The 26,982-nt window shown below is 39.8% G+C and overlaps 1 protein-coding gene across 4 annotated transcripts; it reads right to left on the reverse strand.

Annotated features, from left to right (window-relative positions):
* Positions 1-580: 580 nt before the first annotated feature.
* Positions 581-26,777, reverse strand: DCUN1D5 (defective in cullin neddylation 1 domain containing 5). 4 transcript variants are annotated; one of them, XM_032844056.1, is made up of 8 exons: positions 26,389-26,776; positions 24,301-24,392; positions 19,308-19,378; positions 18,805-18,896; positions 4,711-4,819; positions 4,522-4,626; positions 2,625-2,727; positions 581-918 (listed from the first exon to the last, which is right to left on the reverse strand). In XM_032844056.1, exons 1-8 carry the CDS (start codon positions 26,472-26,474, stop codon positions 863-865), a joined length of 714 nt encoding a protein of 237 aa, XP_032699947.1. In that variant the 5' UTR covers positions 26,475-26,776; the 3' UTR covers positions 581-862. The 4 variants fall into 4 exon arrangements, with proteins under 4 accessions (XP_032699947.1, XP_032699948.1, XP_032699949.1 ...); XM_032844057.1 differs by lacking the exon at positions 24,301-24,392 and having other exon boundaries at positions 26,389-26,774; XM_032844058.1 differs by lacking the exons at positions 18,805-18,896; positions 19,308-19,378; positions 24,301-24,392 and having other exon boundaries at positions 26,389-26,777.
* Between the last annotated feature and the right edge of the window lie 205 nt (positions 26,778-26,982).

Consider the following 26,982-nt stretch of genomic DNA (forward strand, 5'->3'; position numbering starts at 1 on the left):
GATCACATATACGCCACCAGCAATGACAACAGTGATGATCATACAACCTCAATATTGCTCTTGATTCTCTCATCAACCTACTTTTGAGACCATTAACACAGGAACCTTGCTCTCTCAACAGAAATGGAGCTCTGTAATTGACACAATGCAGAAACTTGAAAGTCAGACTAAGAACATACATGCAATGCTGATGAACGCTTATTGATGACACTATTTAACAGTTAGGAAAGCAAGATACTGGGACAAAATCATTCCAAGTCTCAACTTTTCAGATAAAGCATGTGCATAAGACCATGGCTGGTTTCACAGAAAACCAGAGCTGAGAGCTGGGGAACTCCCAATTCCAGACATGTTTTGTATCAGCTGTATCAGAACATCATTATCCCAGAAGCCAAGGCCAATATTCTTCCTAACTGCTCACAGCTGATCCTAATGAGCCGTACCATCAGTGGACTACGTTGCCAAATATCAAGACTGTTCAAAATCTTTAAAATTCCAAATTCATGGTGAGAAACATCCTCTGAAATTCGAGAATTAAAATGTACAAAAATAAATACCACTCTGACACTCAAGGGAGATCTTCACTTTAAGGCCTTTGTCACAAATCTGAATCTTTATTGTTCTGAAATAAATGTTATAAACATAACTCAAAACAAAAGCTTCAATATTCAGTCTCAGAAGAGGTGTGGCTCAATGCCCATCACATGTAACAAGAAAACTTCCTTTAAAAAAAAGGAAAAAAAAGTACTATGAGAAGTCTTTCATATGAATGAAAATGCACCCTTTGGATTTTTTCCTCGTCTTGTTAGCCTGTGTACACATGGATGCCAAAAGGTTTGCATTTTCTTCACATTAGTTCTTGCTATGATGTTTGACGGATTTTTTGCCACTCAACAAATTCATCGAGAAGAACAGGCCCTAGAAATAAAGAAGCAATTCTTGTTAGAATTGAGTGAACTTATCCCTCCAACTACAGGACACCCTGTCCACAAGCCCTGTGCCAGTGTTGAGGATGGACCCTCTGCCGCTGCGGGGGTTCTGCTCCCCATTCTGCTGCTGGACTCCCCAGAGCTTGCTTCCCCAGTCTTTTCTTTCCAGACAGAAGGGACTTCCCACCATGGGTATTTGCTGCAACTTTCTTTGCAAGGTTCCGGTGTTCGAAGAACTCTCCAATAACTAAGTCAAGATTCACCTCTCCCTTTCTCTACGTGTTCATAGCATCCTGCTATTTAGTTACTAAGGAACACTGGAAGTGTTTAACATAGTATTTCCAGGTTCCCTCACTATGAAATGTGTAAGCTTGGTGAAGGGGTGGCCGGTAACAGGCCCAAGTATGAGTCTAAACATGCAGCAGGTGTCTAATCAACAGCTGGCCTAAGAACGACTCTACGAAGACATTTGTATAAGGCGGAGGGGGGGGTACAAACGCATTTCCTGACAGAAGCCAGGTAGGCAGATCAAATGACCTCACTGTTATCTCTTTTTTTAAATAGAGGAAAACTCACTGCCAGAAAAAAAAAAATTGCTAGCTCTATTTTCCTCAAAACACACAACGTTCTGGTGGTCTCTCTTTTTCTGATTTCACAGACACACTTCTCTACTCTAAGACCAGCAGCAGGCAAGCCCGGCTAGATACGGCCGCTGAAAAGCAAGCTGTCTGTTGGCATAAGCTGCGGGCCAGCAAAGCGGGAAGCGAGTCTAACACGGGCTACCACTCGGCTTCACTCACTAATTCCAGGTACAGTTTTGTCAGATTTTCTGATTTTTCAAACAAATCTGGAAGCTTTGTTTTTATGCAAAAACTCTTAACTTAAAGGTTGCCTCAAACACACACACAATATGCACATCTGCAGGCCACAGATAGTCCTTGGGCCGCCGGCTTACTGCTGCTAAGGTACGGTCTCTAAAAATATTATTGCTACACATTCTGTAGGGAGAGGTCACTACACACACGCACATGCGTGCGTGTGCACTGAGAAATAAAGTTGCCCCTTCTCTAAGTAAGTCCACATCTCAATTGATGTTTATAGGAATGTGTCTCACCACACAACTTCCCAACAGTAACACAACGCGCGCAACCGAACTGGAGGTGGAAACGGAAGACATCTTGCACTGTCACAGAGAACACGGCCTACCTAACTGATCATTACTTCACACATCTGCTAAGGCATTGACAGTTACAAGTTGAGACATGCTGTCCTTTCCACTGAAGAATATTGATAACTTGAATGAGTGAAAAACTGTGTTTCTTTTTAAGAGATTTTATTTGAGAGAGAGCAAGCATAAGACAGAGCAAGAGCAAGTGGAGGGGGAAGGGTTACGGGAGAGGGAGAGAATCTCAAGCAGACTCCCCACTGAACACAGAGGCCAAGATCATGACCTGAGCTGAAATCAAAGAGTCGGACACTTTGACTGACTGGGCTGCCCAGGCGCCCCTGCTTGTAATACACTGCTCAGTCGAAGCTCTTGGTCTACATTCTACACCTGCCTTCCCCACACTTTCTGTATGATTAAGTAATAAAAGTTACTGCTAGAAAATCTAAATCCTTTATAGCAATGCTACACAAATGTATATTCTCATCTAAGGCTGTAAGAATTTTATTTTTGTAGGAAAACATACTTACAAGCACCATCTTCATCATAGTTACTAAGATCGGCATGGACAGTTCTGCTGAATTCTAATACGTTGTACCACTGATCTTTGTTCATAACACGATACTTTGATTGCTGTAGAAAATGATGCAAATATTTTGAATACAGAACAAGCATTATTTATTAGGAACTGACTTTGATAAATCTAGTTATAACATTTTTTGTGATTTGGTCTTTTTCTTAAAACATTTATTCCTTTTTAAATTATGCGTGCTTCTAAGACAAATCTCAGAGACATTTACATGTTAACATGACCCAAGTGACGTTTTCCTTTATCTTTCCTTCATTTTAGAGAAATAACAGGAGCATCGAGTAAGCGAGTCTGCTTAGGAACATACTTTGGAACCACACTGAGCTCAAGATCGACAGCCACTGCGCCCCTCCTGCTGCCTCCCACAACACCCGTCTTCACTGAGGTTCACTGTTCAGACGCATGTTGAAGTTGGCATCTTTGCAGGCAGTGCAAAGAGTACTGGCTTCGGTTCTAACCCCACTTCTCCACTTACTTGGGTGACCCTGGGAGCATTATTTAACGACAGAGCCCACTTCTTCATTTGCTGAAGGGGGATAAGACGTAACTCAAAACAGTGTTACAAAGAACTAAAGAAGCATTGCAGGCCGAACACCCTCTGCATAACGAGTACTGAAGATTTTATTTATTTAGTTGTCAGAGAGAGAGCATAAGCAGGGAAGAAGCAGAGGCAGAGGGAGAGGTAGGCTCCCCACTGTGCAAGGAGCTGGATGCAGGACTCAATCCCAGAACCCTGGGACCATGACATGAGCCAAAGGGAAAAGCTTAACCAACTGAGCCACCCAGACACCCCGTATCATTGCTTCTTGTCAGAAGCTTTAAACAAAATTATTCTGAGGAATTTGCTATGATAATCAGCTTTATGAAAAATCAAAACAAAAACAAAAAGCATCTGTACTCAAGAAATGGTGAGCAAGCCATACTGAAAAACCCTAAAGTTGAAGACACAAAAACACATAGAAAACCAAAGAAAGCAATGGAAAGAAGAAAAGTATTCTCAGAACCACTGCTGGCAATGCGTGCTATGTTAAACCTTCTAAAAGAAAATTTTCTCCATAAACTCAGCGTACATCACTCACTCATCAGTACACTGAAGTACAGGATTACAGCCATTCTCATATTTGTGAACATAAAATATTTTAATTCTAATTATTTGGATTGAACCTAAGTGAAAAATAAAGTTTTATTATTACTACAAGCAGTTCCCTTATGTAGATTTCAGCCTAAGATCTTATATTAAAGAAACCTGATGGGATTGCCCGGGTGGCTGAGTTGGTTAAGCATCTGCCTTCCACTCATGTCATGATCCCAGGATCCTGGGATCAAGACCAGCAGCATCAGGCTCCTTGCTCAGCATGGAGTCTGCTTCTCCCTCAGCCTGCCGCTCCCCATGCTTGTGCGCTCTATCTCTGACAAATAAATAAATAAAATCTTAAAAAAAAAAAAACCCGATTTAGAAGCTTGATATTTGTATACCAGCATCAAATCTCTTCTGCCAAAAGCCCAAGAAACCAATTCTGCACAAAGCACATTTTTGCTAAAATGTATTTCTTGAAGGTTACTTTTTTTATGAGAGGGATGCAGGACTGGAATACAATTATCTCATGTACAGACTGTATTAATGAACATGAACTTGTGTCTAAAAATGACAACGTATATGTACACACTTTAATGGAAACTTTTTACTACTTAAGCAGATTTTTTTAAAAGCACAGTATTTAAAAATCTGTTTTTCCTCCATCAAAAGTGTATTTTCAATCAGATTAAGCTTTAAAATAAAAATTACAATTTAATATTCATTAGGTTAATATTTTCAAAAAAATAAAGAACATACATACCTCCAGGTACTGGTAAAATACTGAGAACAATGGCCATGTCCTTCCAAGCAGAAGAGCTAGCATAGACTTTGCGGTATCAATATCAAGGCTTCTCTGATCTTTATCCTAAAACATAAGGAAAAACTCTCCTGAGTGTGGTTTCAAGATTAAAAAAATGTTAAAATTACAAAACATGGAAATTCCACCTACCCTTGCAAAATCAAAGGCATATCTGTAGATATTCTTAAACGAAGAAATATCATTCAACTGTGAGCGCAAAAAGTCAAATTTGTTCTGTAACTTTTCTGTGCAGTCACACCTTAAATTAAAAAAGCCAAATACATTACATAATCCAGAAAATTAAATAAAAGTATCTTTAGGGGGTTTGAAGAAATGCATTAAGAGAAAAGTGAGCGCATTTATGAAATTAACCTACGTTTAAAATTCTGATTCACAAATGTAGAATTACTAACAAACTTGTTGCCCTGTATGTACCAGTGGAATAAAAAAAAACAAAAAGGAAAAAACGAGAAAACGTGACAATCAGTGAAAGTTCAGTTCAATGACTTTCCTTTAAAAAAATACAACTCAATCAAAAACTTCAGTAAAATCACAAGTCTCTCTTAAGAAGAGGTGTATTAAAACGTGCTTTCACCACTTGTGAGGTTCAAAAGATGGCAGAACAAAGGAAATGAATCTGGCCTCTGTCACATTTTTCACTGGAAAGTTCTCACGCACCAGCTTGGTGAAAAGAGATCAGCCATGAGTGGTTTTAAAAGTTTAGGAATATAACACAGAGAAAATTAACACATTATATTAGTGCTTCAGATTCCTTCATTTTTAGTGACAAAAATCAAAGTAAATAGTGGCAGCACCTGACCTCAAATAAGGTACGTAGGCAGAAGAGTGCAAACAAGTTTCCATGTTATTTCTAAAGATCAGACATGAAACATAAAAAGGCCAACGGAATGTTCAAAGACCTTCACTGGCGTCCTGACTCACTGGGCTGAGACATGCTCCATGGCTGAGCAAGAAGCAACGCAGAGGCCGCCTTTCACGAATGGCGTACAACGCATCTCATCGCTGTGGAGCTCGAGCTCTAGCTCACCAACCCCGCCCAGGTGCCACAGCTGTGCTCTAACTCACAGTACTGCCTCTACCTGCAAGGTGTTCCCACCAAGTTTCACAAAATACCACTCACCGACACCTAACTCACATTTTGCCGTGGCTGACAGATCGGACTCCCTTCCATTGAATCAGTGTGCCTTCTACTGTGACCCACAGTCTCCCACTCAAAACTGAGTGTTAGTACTCATCATGTAGCAGACACCTAGCATTCTCAGATTTAACAAAGACCTTCACTATTCTAAATTGACAGTGTGACATGTGACTCATAATTATATTAACGTGTAAATATTTTGGATACATTTGTAATGTTGATTAAACCTTGCATTCCTGGAATAAGCCAAACTGGGTAATTTACCTATTTCATACATTGCTAGATGTTTTGGCTACGTTCATAAAACAGACGGGCTTGTCAATTTCACTCTTTCACACTCAACTAATTTTGATAACAAGCTCATAGCAGAAGCCCCAGAAAACCTAAATGACAATTATTACCCCCCCACGCCCCTTTTTTTTGTTTTCTGAAAAAGTGTACTGAATACTAGACTTAGCATTTATCCAAAATCAGCTGAAAAACCACCTGGGTCTTTTCACTGAAGGAATTTTTAACAACTCAATCACCGTTTTTAATGGTTATAGGATCATTCAGATTTTCTACTTCTTTTTGAATCAACTGATCATTGACAAATTTCACATATAATTTTATTTACATATGACTAAATTTATAACATTTTCTAATATGCATTACTATTTATTTTTGCTTTTTTGTTTTTCTTAATCATCTTGCCAGAACTTCCTAATTTTCTAAATTGCAGCTTTGCTTTCTTACTAATGTCTATACATCTTTCATCTTTTTCTTCAGGTTGATCCTTTCTCTAACTTCTTAAATTAGACTGGTTCTAGATTGAAGGCTTCTTTCTCTTTTAAAGTACAATTAAGGCTACAGACTTTCCTCTAAGTACAATTTTAGCTTCGGCCACAGTTCTGATGGATACTACTACTTTACCCACTTGTAAATGGTGCCTCAACAAGATGGTTCCAGAGGACTGGAAGGGTGGGAGGCTTACTAGGTTTAAGAGAGACTGAGAGGAAGGGGCTGGAGAAAATAAGTAAAGGTGACCCTCAAACAACAGATTTCTGAACTGTGCGGGTCCACTTACACGTGGAATCTATTTAAGGACACATTCTTTTCTCTACTCCTCTAGTTTACTTTATTGCAAGAATATAGTATGTAACACCTTTAACGCAAAAAGTGTGTGCTATTTGACTGCTTATGTTATGGCTGAGGCTTCCAATCAACTTCCAACAGCCAGAAGGCTGTTGGTCACTGAAGTTTCAATGAAGTCAGAAGTTACACGGATGTGTCTCTGTGCAGGAACTCCCACGCCTGCTAACAGGGATGAGGACTTCCCTCCAAGTTCTGCCAAGGTGGTGTCAGAGGCAACTAGCTAAAACAAAATGTTTATGTAAGATCCAGAGTTTTAGAACATAATACTCAAAATTTCCAGGTTTCAATAAAAATTCTCCCCACTGTTCAAGGGTCAACTGTATAGAAAAATGCTGCCAAAGAACTCGGTTCTAAAAGGGAGCAGAGAAAAGTGACACTTTACTAGTGTGGGATGGAGGGGGACAGATGGTTTGCTTTCTTTTTTTTTTTTAAATTAGACAAATAACTTCTGCTTTCAGGAAGACGAAGTAAATGTAGTTTCTCCCTATGTCTCCTGCTAATTCAACTAAAAGCCCTGGACGTTAGCTATACAACTGGAAGCATCTGAGACACTCTGAGGAACAACACGGTGGTGCGTTTCCTGGGTTTTCTTTTGCCCTACCTATCCCAGACCTGGAGATGAAGGAGTCAGCAAACCAGAATGTCAGTGGAGTAGACAAAAACAAAAACAAAAACAAAACAACAAAACCTGCTCTCCCTCCCACAAAAATCAAACAGCCGAGGAAGAAAGAAAACTTTTAGAAAAACACTCTTCTTTATTCAACCACCACAGAAAAAACTGGCTCCGTGCACACCCGCATCAGCAGAGCCTGGAGGAGGTCCTCAACAGTCCACCGTCACTAGCACGCAGGGGGGCCTCTCACCTCCCACACCATCCGTGGAAGCCACAAAAAAGCATGAACTTCCACTCCAGCAAGTAGTAAGGAGCAGTGCCTGGGGGCAGCGTCAGTGGAGGCCTCGTGGGGGCTGCCAACAGCAATGAGGAATTCCCTCCTCCTTCTGAGGTGGTGCTAGGGAAAGGTAGCTAAAATAGAAGGTTTAAATAAGATCCGGAGTTTCATAACATAATCCTCAGTATTTTCAGGTTCCAGTAAAAAAAGCACTTGTCATACCAACAACCAAGATGTCAAGCAGAATGTAAAAAGAGAGCCAATATGGGCAAATACTGAAATGGCAAGAAATGTTTAAAATGATCTGATGCAGATTTTTAAAGGAGCCATTTTGAAACTGCTTCAAGAAGCAATTATGGACAAAATAAAACAAATGAAAAGATAGAAAGTCTCAGCGAAGAAACAGAAAGTCCAAGAAAGGAAATCTAACATAAAAAAGAACCAAATGGAAATTTCTGAACTGCAAAATACAGGCAGACTTAAAGCTTAAGGTATCAACAATTTTATCAAATGTAAGTAAGTGGTCTACATGTATCAATCAGAAGACAGAGGTTGAAAGAGTGGATCAAAAAGACCCACAAAACCAAAATGACCCAAGGATATGCTATCTAGAAGAAAAAGATTTCAAATATAATACAGGCAGATTGAAAGTAAAAGAATGAAAAGTGACACATCATAGAAACATTAAGAAAGGAAGGGCAGCTTTATTATTATCAGCTAATGTAGATTTCAGAGCAGAGAAAATGATCAGAACAGAGAGGAACATTACAATAAAGGTCGATCCAGAGGTGCCTGCGTGGCCTAGTGGGTTAAGTATCGGCCTTCGGCTCAGGTCATGATCCCAGAGTTCTGGGATTGAGCCCCACCGTAGGGCTCCTTGCTCAGTGGGGAGCCTGCTTCTTCTTCTCCCTCTGCCTGCTGCTCCCCCTGCTTGTGCTGCCTCTCTGTCAAATAAATAAGTAAAATCTTAAAAAAAAGCAAAACAAAAAAAAAAGTCGATCCACCAAGAAGATGTAACAAATGTGTGTGCACCAAGCAAAAGAACTGCAAAATATGTGAAGCAAAAACTTCTAGAAAAGGAGAAATAAACAAATATACAATTACTGTTAGAAATTTCAACACTCCTCTGCGAACAATGGATAGAACTAGACACAACACTGGCAAACAAAGGATTCAACACCATCAACCAACAAGATCTAATGGACACTATTTGAACATGACACTGAATGACAAAAAAATACGTGTTCTTTTCAAGCATCCACACAACATAAACCAAGAGGCACCACAGTCTGAGCCATTAAGAAAACCCTGACAAATACAAAAGAACTGAAATCACACAGGGTATGTTCTCTGACTACAATGAAACCAAACTAGAACCAGCGGAAGATAACAACAAAATCTCCAAACACTTAGACACTAAACAGACTCCTGAATAATCCATGGGTGAGAGCAAGTCTCGGTGGAAACCAAAAACTACACTGAACTGCATGCACACAGGAACACAAGTCAAGTTTCCCGAGACAAAAAGCACTACTGAGGGGGAAATTCACACAACTAAATGCAATTAGAAAAGAGGAAACAAATCTCAATCCATAATCTGAGCTCCTATCTTCAGAATCTAGAAAAAGAAGAGCAAAATAAACTTAAAGCAAGAAGGAGAAAGTAAATTAAGAGCAGAAATCAGTAAGATTGAAAATAGAAAAGAGAAAAATCAATGAAACAAAGAGCAGATTCTTCAGAAAAGAGTCAATGAAAAGGACAAGTCTCTAGCAAGAATGACAAAGAAAAAAAAATACAAAAATCACCACCGTCAGGAATGAAACAAAAGGTGCCATTATAGACCTGTAGATATCAAAAGCATATAAATTTGGCCACTTAGACGAAATGGACCAGTTCTGAATGTAACACATTAACAACACAAAATAAATAATCTGATAAAATGATTTGAAATAAATAGTAATTTGAGTGGCCCTTTAACCACTAAAAAACAAATTCAAAATTTCAAAACTTCTAAAAAAGAAATCTGTAGATTCAGGCAGTTTCAATGGAAAATGGTACCAATCTCTGAAGGCCAATTCTATGCTATACCTTCCAAAAAATATAAGGAAAAACTCTCCAATTCCTTTTATAAAGCCAGATTTACCTTGACATCCAAACCAGTTACAGGCAGTATAAAAAAAAAAAAAAAGAAAAATCACAAGAAAAAAATTTTAACTATGTATGAAGATGGATGTTAATTAGACTTACTGTGATCATTTCCCAACATACACAAATACTAACTACATTATGTAATACACCCGAAATGAACAATGTTATGTCAATTATACCCCAAGAAATAGATAAGAAAAAGACAATAATAGACCAGTATCTCTCATGAATCCTTAATGAAATATTAACAAAAAGAATTCAGCAGTATATAAAAACGATTATATACCACAACCACGTGGGATTCACTCCAGGTATGCAAATGGACTCAATATTCAAAAACCAAAATATAATCACATTAACAGTCTAAAAAAAGAAAAGCTGCATGATTAGACGTTTAATGCACAGAGGGTATTTAAAATATTTCACATGCATTCATGTGAAAACTCACAGGAAGACACGGAGAGGAGAACTCCCTCAGCCTGACTTAGAGCAACAACCGAGAGCTGCCACACTTCACAGTAAGAGACTGAATGCAGGCCCTGGGCTGGTGAGCCAGGAGGGGACGTCCGCTCTCACCAGGCACATTCATCAGCACAGTGGTAGAAGTGCCAGCCAATGCAATATGTCAAGGAAAGGAAATAAAGGACATACAAGACTGGAAAAGAAAGAAAACGGTCTCCGTTTCCCTATTTTATGTTATAATCATATGACATGACAACTCAAGGATGACATACATACACAAAAACTTACAGTAAGTTCGGCAAGGTCACAGGATACAAGACAACCACACAAAAATCAACTGTATTAGTAATGAATATATGGATGCTCAATTAAAAATACAATGCTGTTTACAGTGGCTGAAAATAAAAACTGAAACATTTATGTGTAATTCTAACAAAACATACAGAATTTGTATGTATGCTGAAAACTATACACAAATGATGAAAGAAATTAAATACCAAAAAGAGACATATCTATCTTGCATGTATTCGAAGACCCAAAATAGTACAGATGTCAACTCTCCCCATATTCTTTACACAGTTTAACCAAAATCACAGTTAAGATTTTTTTGTAGGTAAAAGGAAGATCATTCTAAAATTTTAGGAAAAGCAAAGAAATTGGAAGAGCTGAAACAATTCTGAAAAAAAGATCAATCATCTCAGGGTCCTGGGATTGAGCCCCTTGTCGAGCTCTGCACTCAGTGCAGAGTCTGATTGAGATTCTCTCTGTCCCTCTCCCTCTGACCTTCCCTCTGCTTGTGCTCTCTCTCTAAACAAATAAATAAAAAATCTTTTTTTTTTTTAAAGATTTTATTTATTTATTTGACAGAGAGAGAGAGATCACAAGCAGGCAGAGAGAGAGGGGGAAGCAGGCTCCCTGCTGAGGAGAGAGCCTGATGTGGGGCTCGATCCCAGGACCCTGAGATCATGACCTGAGTCGAAGGCAGAGGCTTTAACCCACTGAGCCACCCAGGCGCCCCAAAACAAATAAATAAAATCTTAAAAAAAAAAAAAAAAAAAAAAAAGGAAAGAAACGAAATCAATCAGTTACATGGTTCCAGACTTCGTATACAGCAGTTGTCACCTAGACTGTGTGGTGTGGCAGGTTAACACACAGATCCAAAGAACAGAGAACCCAGAGACAGACCCACACACAAGTATGTCCAACTGCTAAAGGACAAAGGTACAAAAGCAATTTAACAAAGAGCTTTTTCAACAAATGGAAATGTGGAGCAAGTGGAATTCTGTAGGCAAAGAACAAACAAAAACCCATCTCACATCTTTTAAAGAAATGAACTCAAAATTCATCACTAATTTAAAGGTAAAATACAAAAATATAAACACTTCCAGGAAAAAAAAACAAAATTCTCAGGATGTAGGGAAAGAATTCTTGGACTTGACACCAAAAGCACAATTCACAAAAGGAAAAACTGATCAACTGAAAATCATCGAAATTAAAAACTTTTGCTCTAAGTCCTCATAAGAAGATGAAAAAAATAAGCTACAGAGTGGGAGAAGATATCTGCAGACCATGTACTCAATGAGGACTTCCACCTAAAACGTACAGAAAACTCACAGTGAAAAAATGTTTATCTACTATGGCCCTCAGCCTCTTAACTATTTTCCTCAGATACTCTAGGTCACCAATTCCTATTTCACCTGCGTCCACCTCCTTTGTAATTCGCCCACGGAGTTCTAAATCTCGAGTATTTTTCACTTTCAGAGATTTAATTACGCATCTGAAATCTGATCATCTGACACAATTCTTTCTTTCTTTAAATATAATGTATTTATATTTCATGCTGACATTACAATTCAAAATACTACCGTTTAAGAGTCTAATTCTGAAGTTTAAGATCTGTTTCCCAACATGCTTAGTGATTTTTGATTGTTAGTTAATGAACACTGAACCTTTTTCTGCAGAAATTGAGGCTTCTGCTTAAAATGTCTTCCTATACAGAAGAATGGCTTCCACTATACACAAGACCACTTGCCTGTGACATTTGTAAAGATTTTTGGCCTGTCATACCAATAATGAATTCCAGCTTTCATCTGCCTGACGAAGAATTTTTTTTTACAAGAATTCTCTTGGGGATAAGCCCTTCACTGTATGTAGAAGCAAGCCCACGCATTCGTGTCTCCATCTACTGGGTAGGTGTGATATCCATTACTTAATTTGAGAATTCTGATCAGATTCTCACCCTACTCAGGCCTTGCAATTTTGTCTCTTACTTGCTAGATGCACCACTGGTTAATGGCCAGACCCCAGGTGACTAGGAATAGGCAGGCAACTTTAAAGTAAATGCCTGCACCACAGATCCCTATGGCATTACCAGCTCTTGTTATTTCTGGTCTCTAATTATCTTCCTTAATTTACAGTCAAGTCCAGGCATGCTCTTTAAAAGATGCTTTTACATTTTATCCAGCATTTAAGTGTTTTACATGATAAATGATTTCTTCGCACATTTAGTCTGCCATATGGCCCGAAAAAGAAATCAAAATCTGGGTAAGTTAACTGTCCAATTTGTCTGGGGCCTAGTTCCTATATACGAATGAGTATATAATATATTTCATGCAGAAACAAGAAAAGTTTATTCTTATTACTTACTAAAAACATATAACATACAATTTCATTAAGTGGCTTTTATCAGCACAAATATTCTCCATTATATGAAAAATAAAGCTTTAATGGCGTCGAAAATTTAGTTAACTTCTACCAGAGGGATATACAAAAGAAACAAATTCTCTGATTACACACTCCTATAATGGTGCTTGGCAATTGGGCCGTCTTCGGCATCCCCGGAATGATCAGCTGATGATGTTCGGGAGTACGACATTTTAGGGAGCCTCTTACGTGTACTACCTTCCTCATACACCTATCTTAAGTAGAGGCCTCATCTTCTCAATCTTTGTAGCTTTCTGAAGAAGTGTTTTTCACATATTTTTTAGTAATGTGATTCACATTTTCTCACAAAATCTCATTCAGAATCTTAATACACTTGAGACTCAGGAAGGCAAACATGACAGAGGCTGCTTCCCTATGTTCAGAAGTTCCTTCTACTGCCCCCAGAGTTTGAAATCATTCTTCAGGGCCTGGCATAGGAAAGCATTCCAAAATTATTTGTTAAACAGAAGTATGAATACCAAAAAGAAGCCAAAGTAAAAAAATTTTAAAGGCACAATGTATGTATTTATTTGATTATAAAAAGTTTCAAAGTCCCTCCCTGGGGAAAGGTTAGCGGAAACTGTAGTTCCAACAAAATCATCAAGTGTAGAAGTGGTGACTTACAAGTTACCAAGGAGACAGGAATCCAAGAAATCACAATCTTTCCCAATACTTTACATCCCGCAGGTACACAGAGCAGCGATATCATTTAGGCTATGATCTCAATAAGCTTAAGACAGAAAGTGAAAAGCTAAGCTTCCAGTCAAACCGAGAGACCAGGTGCAATTCCAACCTCTCCCTCGGCAGAAGTTGTGGTTTCCCTGTGGCTTCAGGCACGTCACTGACCCCTCATTTTAACGGGACAGGAACAGGAACAGACAGCCGTGCGGTAAGGAATACACAAGCTCCGTGATCACGACAGTTCTCCGTGAGAGATGCCCCTTCTCAGGCCTGTGGCTTACAATCACCTGCACCCTGCAGTCTCTGCACAAACTACCTCACACCACTCCCACCGTCTACCTCAGTCTCGAGCAGAGAAAGAATCTCACAGAACACAAATAGCTGATGTTTTCTTCTTGAAGAGTGAAAGAAACAAGAGAACAAACTTTCGTGTTCAGTACTCACAGCACAGAAACTGAAGGACTGGAAAAGCCGGGAGCGTACCCAAGCGGTCACGGACACTTTACAACTCTCACAGTTAACCTAGCCCAAGAGAGACTCGGAGATTAGCATGTCCATACCTTGTAACTTGGAAAGATTAGAAAGAACGTTTCCCTTGAAGTAAAAAGAAAAGCACACTTCACTAGTACATCACAGAAAGCAAGAGAGTTTCTAAATAACAACTAAACAGGGGCACCTGGGTGGCTCAGTGGGTTAAAGCCTCTGCTTTCGGCTCAGGTCATGATCCCAGGGTCCTGGGATCAAGCCCCACATCGGGCTCTCTGCTCGGTGGCGAGCCTGCTTCCTCCTCTCTCTCTCTCTCTGCCTGCCTCTCTGCCTCCTTGTGATCTCTGTCTGTCAAATAAATAAAAAAACAAACATTTATAAAAAAAAAAAAAAAAATAAAAAAATAAATAACAACTAAACAAAACCCCACGGATTTTAGGGACACTGGCACCAAAGGATACCATTCCCCAAGGCGACTGGTTAGAATGAGTAGAAACGAGTTTAAATCTCAACATTAGGACTTAGACATTAATTTCCTGAGTATTGCTAAATATTTGATTTTAATGGGAGGATTTTAAATTTCTGCTTCTAATTTAAAGACCTCCAAAATGAGAAGAAATTACCATTTACGTATTAGATCTACGTGAGATTCTCTTCTTTAGAGAAGTCCCAAATAAGCATGCTGTGACACTGATAGACAACAGAAAAATTTTACTCACTAAGTTCTTTATCTAGAACTTTCTCTGAATGAGGTCTACTGACCAAAACGGTACATCCGTGGGGGTATTTGGAAATGTGGAGGGGGCATTTAAAATTGTCATGGAGAGCACAGCAGAAGAATGCTAATGGCAATTAGTAGTTGGGCCCCAAATGCTACATAAATGACAGTCACACACGCCACAGCACCCTGTCCACCTCACTCTTCCATCCTCACCAAAAAGTCAGATAAATGCTGCCCATTCCTTTCTTACCTAAATCCAGTCAAGCCAGATCCTGCCTTGGATCTCCACAGTCCGGAGCTCACTACAGAGACTAGAGGGTGGACAACCTGTCACGCAGGACAGGCAGCGTAGTTGCTGCCACTCCTGGAAGGTGCCTACCTCCCGCCGCATCTGCTCATGATCGTAATCAAGGACAGTCCTTTCAGGGTTCTATGCTGTCTTCTCCACCAACATGGTGTCTCACCCTTGTTCCAACCCCTCTCTCAGCTAGCAGATGTGAGAAAAGCTCTCCGCTCTGGCCAGTGAGCACCCTTGGACTCCAGCAGGCACGGATGTGAGGAAGAAGAAGAGCCGCGCTGTGGATAGCAGCACAGGTGTGTCGTCATGGGGACGGGGCCAGATTTCATAAAGCTCTCGCAAGAGTCTATGACCATCAGACATGAAAACAACGGCTCTGTTGCAAACTATCTGCTCTCTGATGACTTCCCACGCTCTGTAACATAGGGCTGAGGCTCTGTCCACATTATTCCCGCCATCTGGAATTCAAACCTATTCTGTCGATTTTCTTTACGTACCTTTGGATTAGAACCAACCAGACTTCTTCACACACACACACACACACACACACACACACACACGTTCCTTTCCTAAGGCTCTGCTCATGAGTTCTCTTCAGCAGTAACATTTCCTATATCCTTCACCATCAAAATCCTACCCATGCTTTAAGGCCCCGTTCATCAAAGGGTCCCTGCGTACAGCCTCTCCCATCTCACGAGGCCTCAGTTAATCTGAGCACAGCACAGCGGCTGTGCTTCCACACTCTAGCGCCGGTCTTGTTCCCCTGGACGTGGGGTGGCAGCATCCCAGGGCCCTCCCTGCCCTCTCAGCATGCTCAGCAGAGGGCAGAACCAGCCTTCTGTGTCACTGTGGTAACAGGTAAGCAGCAAAGCACCCGACAGAGCACAGGAGCACAGCGTACGGGTCTACAGATCAAATCCCATCTGAGGGGCAATGGGGCAGTTACTGAACAACGATGGCAACTAGAGAGTAACGTCCCTGCGAAGGAAGTGGCAACTCTGTCCTCCCATACCGAGGAAATGGCTACTGGAGGCTACTTCTACACAAACTCACACCCACAAGTTCTTCCACACAAAACAGAAAGGCAATTTACAGACACAAAGTCTGTATGAATTAACAGCCTGAAAATAAATGAAGGTACAGAAGTATTCTACACAATGACAGATTTTAATCAATCACGGTTGTTACAGTCTACAATCCTCGAGCACGTCTAGGTTTTAGCTACCAGGCTGTTTCTATTCCTCAACAGAGCCCTATTAAAGTTTTCTAAGGGTTAAAATAATTAATTTGAAACAACTGAAAACTACATTAAGCCAATTTAGGGACCAACACATAACTATGCCCAAGTTAAAGCAAATCCTAGGACTATGAAAAATCTACAAAGGAAATCAAGTCTGTGAAGTTTTACATTTTATGACTATACGTATTAAATAAAACCAAGTACACTAGGATACTACAAAATCAAAAATTAAGACTTCTATAGATTCTTTTGTTTCTCCTGCTTTCAGTTTTATACTACTATAGTCTTTGCAAGTTTTTTTACAAGAAAATTCAGGGAGTAACAAGACTTGGCTAACTGACAAGAGATGCTCTGTACTTCACATAGCAATCTAGATTGTGGGTAAAAAAAAAAACAACTATTTTCCCAGTCAACAACCCTTGCCAAATTTGAGCAGCAACAAGGCTTTACAGCATGGAGTAAAGCAGAGGGGCAGGGGATAATAAATGAGTGAAACATTTATTGACCTCAGGGTCAATTTTAAATGTTCAATAACTACCTTTATGTTGTGTAGCTTGTGAACTTCCTACAGAAAAGATGTGTGAATAAAAAATAATATGTTCCAGGGTTAAGTCAATTTCTATTCTTGTAATGAAAGCCATATGCTAATTATTCTAATTATTAGAAATGATTTGTGTTTCCACATTTCTGTTATACAAAGACTCTTTATATTACATCAATTTATGCAAAAACAATAAGAACGTTTTGGTTTAAAAGTACATGAACACTTATTAGCTGGGATGTTCAAAAAAGCAATATACAAAAAAATTCAGCGGGAGTAGTACAAAAAGCAATTATAGTGCCAAATAAAATGTCTTACAATCAATAAGCAATGTCACAACTGATACAAGTTCCAATAAAACAGACAAAAACTATATGAAAATTAGTTATATTCTTTGCATACTTGTCTGTATATTTTATCTTTTCTAAAAAGCTAACTGAAGTTTAGATATTTCCAAAGAATTTCAGAATCAACATCATTTGAATTTGGTATGTTATGACACCTTAGATGAATGACAGGATTCAAGCCTGGTTGTAAATACTGTGATTCAAAAACATTCAAAACACATATACAGGAAGATAATGCAATAGGAAGTACAGTATGCTAGACTGGTAATCTGGAAATTTAAATTCTAGGTCCTAGCTGGGCCACTAAACAGCTACATAAACCTTGGCAAACATTTTGTTCACCTCTCCAAGTCTGACATCTTATGTCACGTATAAATAATTAAAATGACAGGGTTGATTTTATGTTCTATTTTAGAAGCTGTAATTTGGCTCATATAAGCAAAGGTTTTTACATAAATATATCAGAAATATCTACATGTTAATACTGGTTAAAAAGGACAATTACAAAGCATGTAATGCTTAACATTCAAATATAAAAATTCAGTTCCATTTGAACGGACACACTTAAAAAAATAACTGAGGTATTCTGAAATTTAAGGACACGCAAATAAGTAATAATGAGTAAATTGTTAATAAAAGCATAACCACAATAGGAAACCACATGGCTAATTAACCCCCAACTTTTGGTTCAAAAGTATTGTAAATTAATGCTTCCTCTATTTTAGAATGTTGGTAATTAGTAACATCCTGCATGAATATTAGGAACATGACATAATTTAAAAATAACACATAATTACTAACTGATTTTGAAACTAAGCACACTTTACTCTGGAAGGTTGAAATCACATGAGTTTTATACAGAAGCAATTCTGAAACCTCACGAGAGTTTGAGGCAGCATTTGAAAGTGTGTAACTGGAACGTGGCTGGGGCTACAGGGAAGCCTCACAACTTTTCACTTATCTTTTTGTCAGATTAATTTAGCAGAAAGAAATAATAAAAGTGCCACATAACTCTATCTTCAAATATCTTTTCAAAATCAGGCATAAAATTGCAGAGGAGAAGAGGCCCCAGAGCTTAGGACCGCCCCAAGAACAGACTCCTGACCAGCAGAACTCTGTATTGAGAGAAGGAAATCCCTGACTGCTCAAACAATCTGTGCGTAAATAACTTTGATCACAAACCACTAATTCACCCACCAAGAGTCAATGATTTTAATAAGACTGTACTGAGGTTCTCAGAGAGTATGAAAAATGGGGTAACGGTTCATTTTGTTAAGACCACAATATAAAATTTTGTCAATCCCTGATTGTTACACATCAAACCAATTTGATTCCTTTAAGGTGAAACCTTACTTCTAAAAGTTATGAAGCACAAAATATCAATTAAGATCTTCAAATAGGCCATCAAATTTGTTTTTTAAAAAAATGTCTTACTGTAATGAAGTCATCCCCTTTAACCATTCTTCCTTGGTAAAAAATCCCATGCTTTCAGCCTCCAATTTCCACGCTAAAACTAACATAATAATCTGGAAAGAACAGAACATAAAGGATAGGGGAAAAGTCAGCACAGAGATAATCATGTCTATATTTATCATGGAGAGCATTTTTATACAACTATTTCCATCCTTCAACTATTAAAGAGTATGACCTCTGGAATTATTAACTCCAAAGAAATTTAGATGGGCCAATTTCTTAAAAGTATAAAGTTCTAACAGTTTCTCAAGGTAGAATCTTTCTCTATTACAAATGACATTTGTTATCACAGAAGAGAACATGTGCCCAACTTGAATTGATTAAAAATACTAAAAATGACAATCTACAGCATTAAACATGAAGAAACAAAATCTTGATAGAAGATTAAAGTGTCCCAAATTTTAGAAATTTACAAATATTCTATACCCCACTTGTATTCCATTCTACTTAGAAATAAAACATACATTTTCAGGTTCAACACCAATGTCTTCACAAAATTTTTCCATTCCTTCTGGCCCTACAACTTCATCAGGACCTTCAAAGACAAAAATAATTTATATATTTTATTGTTATAATTTCATATCAACATAAAACATAAGCCATTGTACTAAAGGCATCTATGAATACACATAACTTTTTTTGTAAATAACAAAATTTGAATTTTGACAGATCTTTGATAAAGTATAAATATTTGCTATATAATTTAAAATGTAGAATTTTTGAAAGAGTCTTTAAACTTTTTTAAACTTTCATTACAAAATGAAATTTAGGGGGAAAATGAAGTAGTATTACTATCGGTCATTTGTTTATATAGTAACTTGAACCTATCCATTAAAAAAAAAAAATTACTGAAAGCCTTCTCTGAAGAAAAATTTTGACAATGCGTAAATATAAAGAACCATAAGAAATTTTACTAGAATGTGCAGGACCAGCCCACAATTCAAGACAGTTAAAAGAGAATACCTGTTTTCTTAACTAAAACATAAGGTCATTTATTACCTTTTGAAATACAATCAAATAAAATTTAATACTATAAAAACGTACACACATTTTGAAAATAATCACTTAGGAAAATACTACTTTCCTTATCATCTTGGATCTAAATACACAGCAAAGCAATAACTATGCCGCCTTAATAGAGAAACAAAAGTTTAATCCCTCAATTAGCTTATTTCTATCACTTGTCCAAAAATTAATGATACTTCGCTTGGACCTTAATTTTCTCCCTTAGCAGCACCAGATATAAATCAGTACACCAACTCTCCTATTTCTTTATGTTACCAGATTCCAAAAAGATCGTGATTACATGGTCTTTCGTAGCTTGCTAAGATTACAACAAATCTGTGATAACATGAACGGACCCAGAGAGCATTATGCTAAGGGAAACAAGTCGGGAGAGGGGGCGGATAACATATGATGTAACTTGTATGTGAAATCTACAAACAAACAAGGAAAAAAACCCAAACACATAAATGTAGAGCACAGATTAGTGGTTGCCAGAGGCAGGGATGGGGGGTGGGAAAAATGGGTGAAGGTACTCAAAAGGTACAAACCTCTAGTTCTAAAATGGATCAGTCCTGGGATGTAATGTACAGCATGAGGACTAACTACGGTTAATATACCGCAAGTTGCTCAGAGTAGATATTAAAAGTTCTCATCGCCAAGAAAAAAAAATTTGCAACTACGTATGGGGATAGATGCTAACTAGACTTATGGTGATCATTCTGCAATGTATACACATGTTGGATTACGATGTTGTACATCGGAAACTAATGTCCTATCTGAATTAAGACGGAAACAGTTAATTAAAATAATTATGAAATGATAGAAATACGTTATCACATTGGATTTTTGAAAACATAGTCTTGAAATATTAAAGTGGCCCCAAAGACCCCTGTCTTCCTTTCTTAAGGACTTAGAGAAATCCTGCAGCTCTACTCTTCATGGACTAGACCACGGCTACTCGTTGATGGCGCTGTCCGTCACCCTCATTAGTTCACAACACGGAGCTAGCACCGTGGTTTTGTCTTCACAGAAGAGTAGAGCCATCCAGTATGTGGGCCAATACATTCCTGCTGTTTCAGATGAGATCCAGGCTGCCTAGATGATGTTACAACATGGTCTGAAACCAAAACCCTTAATTTTCTGGTTTAGATAAGCACTGCGCTTATCCATGCAGTGAGGTGTTAAAAGGTGACATGGATGGTAATTACAGGACACCTTCACTTCCTAATATGTATCTGGAGGATTTTTTTATGAGAATGTGTTAATTATGTAATTTTAAAAGCATACATATACAATAAAGCTATAAAAACATAATATGCATCCTTACATATGGTTTGGTGGAAGTAAAAATTAGATAAAAAATTTAACATGACAAAAACGTATTATAAATTTTTACTATGAAAAAGAAAACTGACCTGCCCTCAAAGTTGCCACCATTAGTAACCAGAAGAAAAAGCTCAAGAGTTGCGCCAAGAAGTATCAGTTAACTACTGTAAAAGACAGCCTCCCTAGAAACTGTAGGGCTAGTTGGTGGTTAATTTGATGAGAATCAAATTAAATTTTGTTACAGGGAGATAGATAAGACATACACAAGACCCTTCTGTAAATGTTAAGTGACTTTTCCAAACCAATGCAAATAACTACAAATCTAACGCTAAAACAAGGCCAGTACCAATGTTCTTTTCCTGGACTGCCCCGTGTTAGTTCTACTCACTGAAATACATCTTCCAATGAATCTACTCTGCCGCTGAATTTAACTCTTTCAGGCAAAAAAGAAGTTTCCAAAGCTACAGGAATGATTTAGTTCACTCTACCAGCAGGTAGAACTTTATTAGAAGTTAGCAATTCTATCCTGCATTTGGGGTTCTTTGTAAGGTTTTAAAAGTGCTTTTTCACTTTCCATGCTTTTGTTCAGTAATAGGACCCCTGTACGCTAATGTTTGCTAATGTAATTATTACTCGAGATGAGAGGTCTTTTGAAAGAGCAAAACCATCAGGCTTAACACACATCACCTATGATATCATACTAACAAAATTAATGGTAAAATATTTTTTAAAGTAAAAAAAAATCAATTTTCTTTTTTTTTATAACCATAAAATGTTGCCAGCTATATCTGCACAGTCTAAAACCACGCCAGCCATAGCAGACGCTCAGGAAAAAAAAACTGTGCTCCATGGATGACACAGCACCTTCCGCATGAGCTACACAGGAGCTATCCTGCTAATCCTGGGACAGAGCTGTCAGAATCTACAACCCATAAATCTAATGCTGTAATGCTATTACTGTGTTAGTAAGAGCTTCTGACTACTTCCAGGTACTGCACAAAGTGCTGTACAGGTATTATTTCCAGTAGGCACAATGGCCGTCTCTATTTTAATAAGGGAGAACCCCATTTAAGACAATGGTGACTGTTTATTTGGTAAAAGACTGGTTCTTCCTTGTCAGTGAGGTCTCTTTCCAAAGTAATGTCCAGAGATGCCTTCCCTAATCACCCTCCTTGAAAGTTATCCAAACTTTCTACTTTCTATCCCTACACCTGCCATATTTTTAGCTTTACAATGCTCCAAGAACTAGAACTGCTTTGCCTAGTTAGCTATTTACTGTCTTTCCCACTAGAAAGCAAGTCCCTTGAGGGCAGGGATCTTGTCTAACTTGTTCACTTCGACATCCCTGGCACTTAACAGTGCCTGACGCACAGCGAATGCTCAATAAATATTTACTAAATCATTCAATAAATGACATAATATAAATTACCCTCAAGTGCATTTACTAATATTTTTTTGTATAAGGAAAATTAGTTGCCATGTACATATTTAAAAAGGAAATTATAAGATTGTAGTTAAAAGCACAGGCTCTCTAATCAGAATGACCAAGCTCTGAATCCTGGCTTTTGTCACTGTATGACCTTGGGCAAATTACTCAATTTAAACCTTGGTTTTCTCATCTATAAAAAGAAATAACACTTACCTAACAGAATGATCGTAAGGAAACATTATATAATTGGGCTCGATTTTTGAAATAAATACAGCAACTATTATGCTGACTACTACAGAAATGCTAGAATCGCAAATAAATGTTGAGCTAATTAGAATATTATGCTACCCAGGAAAGTCACAAGAGAGGAAATACAAATAAGTGTGAAAGGAAAAAAAAAAAAAGCACTAAATTGTGGTATCTCTTTATAAGTGAAATAAGATGAGTGGCCTTTTGATTCTGTATCGTGAATTTCAGTAAAACTGGCATTTTGAATAATAGGTCAACATTTAAATGGAGGTCAGTAAGAAATGAATTCCCTTCATTTAATTTGGGTTAGACATTGTCTTGGGAGGCCAGTAATAGCAGTTTTTCTGGACTAGAAAGAAAAAGTTCTGTTACTAAACAATTTTTAAATTATACTTTGGGGATCCCTCAGTTGGTTCAACACTGAAGTTGCTGTCCCCCACCAATAATCTTACTTTCCACAGTTAGCCTAAACTTACACCGAAAGTTCACAGGCCTCCCCAGCACAAGATATGAGCATACATATAATACACTGTTTTAATAATACACTGTTTTATGTTAAATGCTGAGAATGATAGCAATAAAAGGGAGAAGCGATAAAACCATTAACTCCCTCAGACCAAAACTATTCCGAGAAAAAAAATGTTTTCACACATGCTTATAAAAAAATTAGTAATACGTGGGAAACAAGTTGCTTTTTCATACACGTGTTTAACTGGGCCGTCTCCTCCGGGGCTATTTCACCCCCAGGCTACAGCTCCACCCCAGGCCCAGAGCTGCTAGCACTGAAAGGATTTCGCTTCAGTTAGCTCCTTCCAGAAGCCCTTCCCTGATACTCCCAAGGCTGGGTGACATGTTCCTCCTCGGAACTACTGCAGGACATCTTCCTAATTCAACATTTATCACACTGTATTAGTATCAGTCTGTTTATTTTCTGATGTATTACCACATTTCTAGAAGCACTGAAGAGGGCTAACCAGCAATGGTTAAGGGGCAAATGTGTTGTGTAATGACAGATCTGAATCTTAAATTATACTATGGCTCCCCCAAAGTTTCAGAAAATGTCAGTTTGGGTTCAGAAAATTTTCAATATGGAAAAGAAAAGAACTATATAAAGCATAAAATGTTTTATTACATACTTTGTGTTTCCCAGAATATTAAGTCTACTTTAGCTAGCGAACATAAACCAAAAATTACGTCTCTTTACAAACTGTATCAAGAGTAAATGTGTTTCACTCCTCCCACTAAATATATACTAAATTACATAACTAAAGAAAATCATCCTGACATGACACCAAATTCTTAGTCTACCCATAATCCTCAGTCTTGACCCTCATCCCAGGACATCGCACTAACACAAAGCAGGCCTGCAATAAATGATCTGTTAAATAAATGAACCAAAAAAATTGTTAAAGCATGTGACTGATATCTTCTTACATTAATTTCATTACCTGCATACTCATAAAACCAAGCCAGGCACTTCTTGCTTGAAAAATGTTCCTCTCCACTTATTAGTCTAGCAGGGGGTTGGGATCTGCAATAGCTTAGAAAACACACAAATGCCTAAGAATTTTATCAAATCTCAACTTTCAGTGAAAAGCTAAGTTCAATATGAACTACTTCAATGCAAAGTAAACAAAGCACTTTTTTTTACAGCTGGTATTATAGGAAAAAATCGGGAGTTTTTTAGTATTTGCAATTTGAAACAGTAGAGTATACGTAAAATTTTCTTGCTAACAAAACCCAAATGCTACTTTGCTCACTATCAAAATCCGGAATATCAGCTAAAGTCATTTCCCCAGATTTCAAATGACCACGTGGAAGGTCAACATAATGGTGTCCAGGCAAGGCTGGTAGTTGGGAAAGTATTAATCTTCATAGCAGTTCTCCTGCTGACTTGTATGGAAATTCCATTTGTGTAGGATACACATAGCTAGAAAGCAAAATCTTCTAAAATATATTTTGATACTTAATGCATCAATATCTTAAGAAAAATCACGTATTAACAGTTGTTTATTTATCATCTGCTAAACTTACATAGATAAAGACAGAAGATGATTTAGGACCCAAAAGTATATTAAATTCCACAGATTAAAAACAAAGGTAACTGTAAATATGAAAACAATTGTACAAATAGTTGGGCCAAAGCCATTTAATTCCAAAGCCTTTCTCTTCCCCCAATCATTAAAGGTTGGCAAGTTCATAAATGGCCTTTAGGACTTAATGAACTTCAAGGAGCTCAGAGAGTTACACCACCACAGGGACTAGAAAGGCTACAACCCCAGCACTGAGGAATGTCATAAATAAGGCTCTGCCGTGTTTAACGTCTTAAATTGGCAGAGCAAAGTATCACCGAGTTTTAACAACACTGACTGCTCGGCTACTGTAATGAGCCTCATTTAAATAACTGTTCTGTTAGCACTTAAGATGGCTACAGTTAGAATAATAAGCAACTCATGTGTTCGAGAACACCATGAGCTGGAGTGGCGGTGACACGTTCTAGTGTGAGTTACTAGATGTGCAAGAAAACCTCATCGTGTCACACTGACAGCTCCCGAATATCCTCGGCGGTCCGGTCAGGCAGGAAGGCAAGGCGCGACGAAGGGAGCCGGCTCCCTCACGCTGACTGGAAGCCGCTCTCTGGAAGCAGAGCTGTCATGACCTGTCCTGGCCGCTGACTACAGTCCTGCCTTAATGGCAGCATCTGGCGTTGTTACATCAAGTGCCAACCAGAGACCCAAACACCCAGTGAGGTTCAGAAAGAGCCACTTCGCACACCTAAACGGCAATGACTTTGCGCAGCACACAACGTTGCCGTCGTGCCTCGTGACGCGCTACAGTGGGATCGAGAGCTCTAATTACAGCTCTGCTCCGTCTTCTTTCCTCTCCAAGAGGACACTGAGCAAAGGAAGCCCGGGTTTATTAATACTGACGCCGAGAGCGAACAGCATTTCGACTGCCAGAAACCAAAACCGCGAGCGCGGCCCTTCCAGCTCTGCACGGAGGACTGCGCGCAGGGGGAGGCACTATCCTTCCAGAAAGGGGCTTCCTTCCCGCTGGGATTTCCCGGCTTAGACCCCTCCAGAGGCTCCATTTCGGGGCCACTTACAGCACAGCGAGCTTTCCTTCCCACCCCGGCAGCTGTCAGGTGGACCTTCCCCAAGCTCCGCTCCCTTCCTCGCACGCTAGATTCTAGAAGTGACCCTTCCGCGGACCTGGACTCACTTGCAGATCTGGACGAAGTCGGGGCGGGGACGCAGGGAGCAGGGGGCGAGGGCGCCGCTGCCGCGCGCAGTCCCGTCTCCCCACCCTCCCCCGCACGCAGAGCCAAAGGTGAGGCGGCTCCCGCGGCGCCTCCCGGGGCGCACACGCCGAGCACGAGGTGCAGTCGGGCACGGAGCCTCGAGGGGTCCTGCGCCCAGCAGCCGGCTCTCTCGGCAGGGGCTCGCCTCCGCAGCCCGAGCCCCGGAGCCCCGGCCCGCCTGCTGCTCCTCTCGCCGTCCCGCGAAGGAGGGAAGATGGAAGGGGGGAGGCGATACCTGGAGATTTTACACTTCTTGAGGCCTCCGTCTTCCGCCACTGCCGCTGCCACCCCAGGGGATTTTCTCTTCTTCTTCACCGGCATCTTCCGCCCTCCCCGGCAGGGCGGCCAGGGGAGCCGGGGCAGGGGGTCGCGGTCCGCCGGAGACGCCTCAGTGCTGGCAGCCGGCTCCCAGACACAGCAGCAAGCGGAGGAGCAGAGCCGCCAGCCCGCGGCAGAGCGGCCCAGCCCGGCCGCAGCCCGCGCCCGGGTCTCCGCCCGTCCGCCCTGCTCGCTGCCGGGGGCACTCCTCGCCGGTGGACACTGCGGCTGGCTCGCACCGGGAAGAGAGAACGCGGACAGCGCGGCACCGCCAACACTCACACACTCCGGAGCGAAAGGCTCGCTCTGACCCGGATGTGGACCGCCCCTGGCCGGAAGTGACGCCTGCGCGGCGACGGCCGCCGGCAGGGGCGTGGCCGTGCGGGGCCGTGCGCGGCCGGGGCGGTGCCGCGGGGAGCCGGGGCCTGGTGGCGTGGCTGTGCACGGCTCTCGGCCTCTGTGGGTCGCCCGCGGGCCCCGGCCTTTGTGGCGGGGCCACTCCTTGTCCCTC

The sequence above is a fragment of the Lontra canadensis genome, unplaced genomic scaffold (assembly GCF_010015895.1).
Source record: "Lontra canadensis isolate GAN:19392208 unplaced genomic scaffold, GSC_riverotter_1.0 scaffold147, whole genome shotgun sequence".
Lineage (NCBI taxonomy): Eukaryota > Metazoa > Chordata > Mammalia > Carnivora > Mustelidae > Lontra > Lontra canadensis.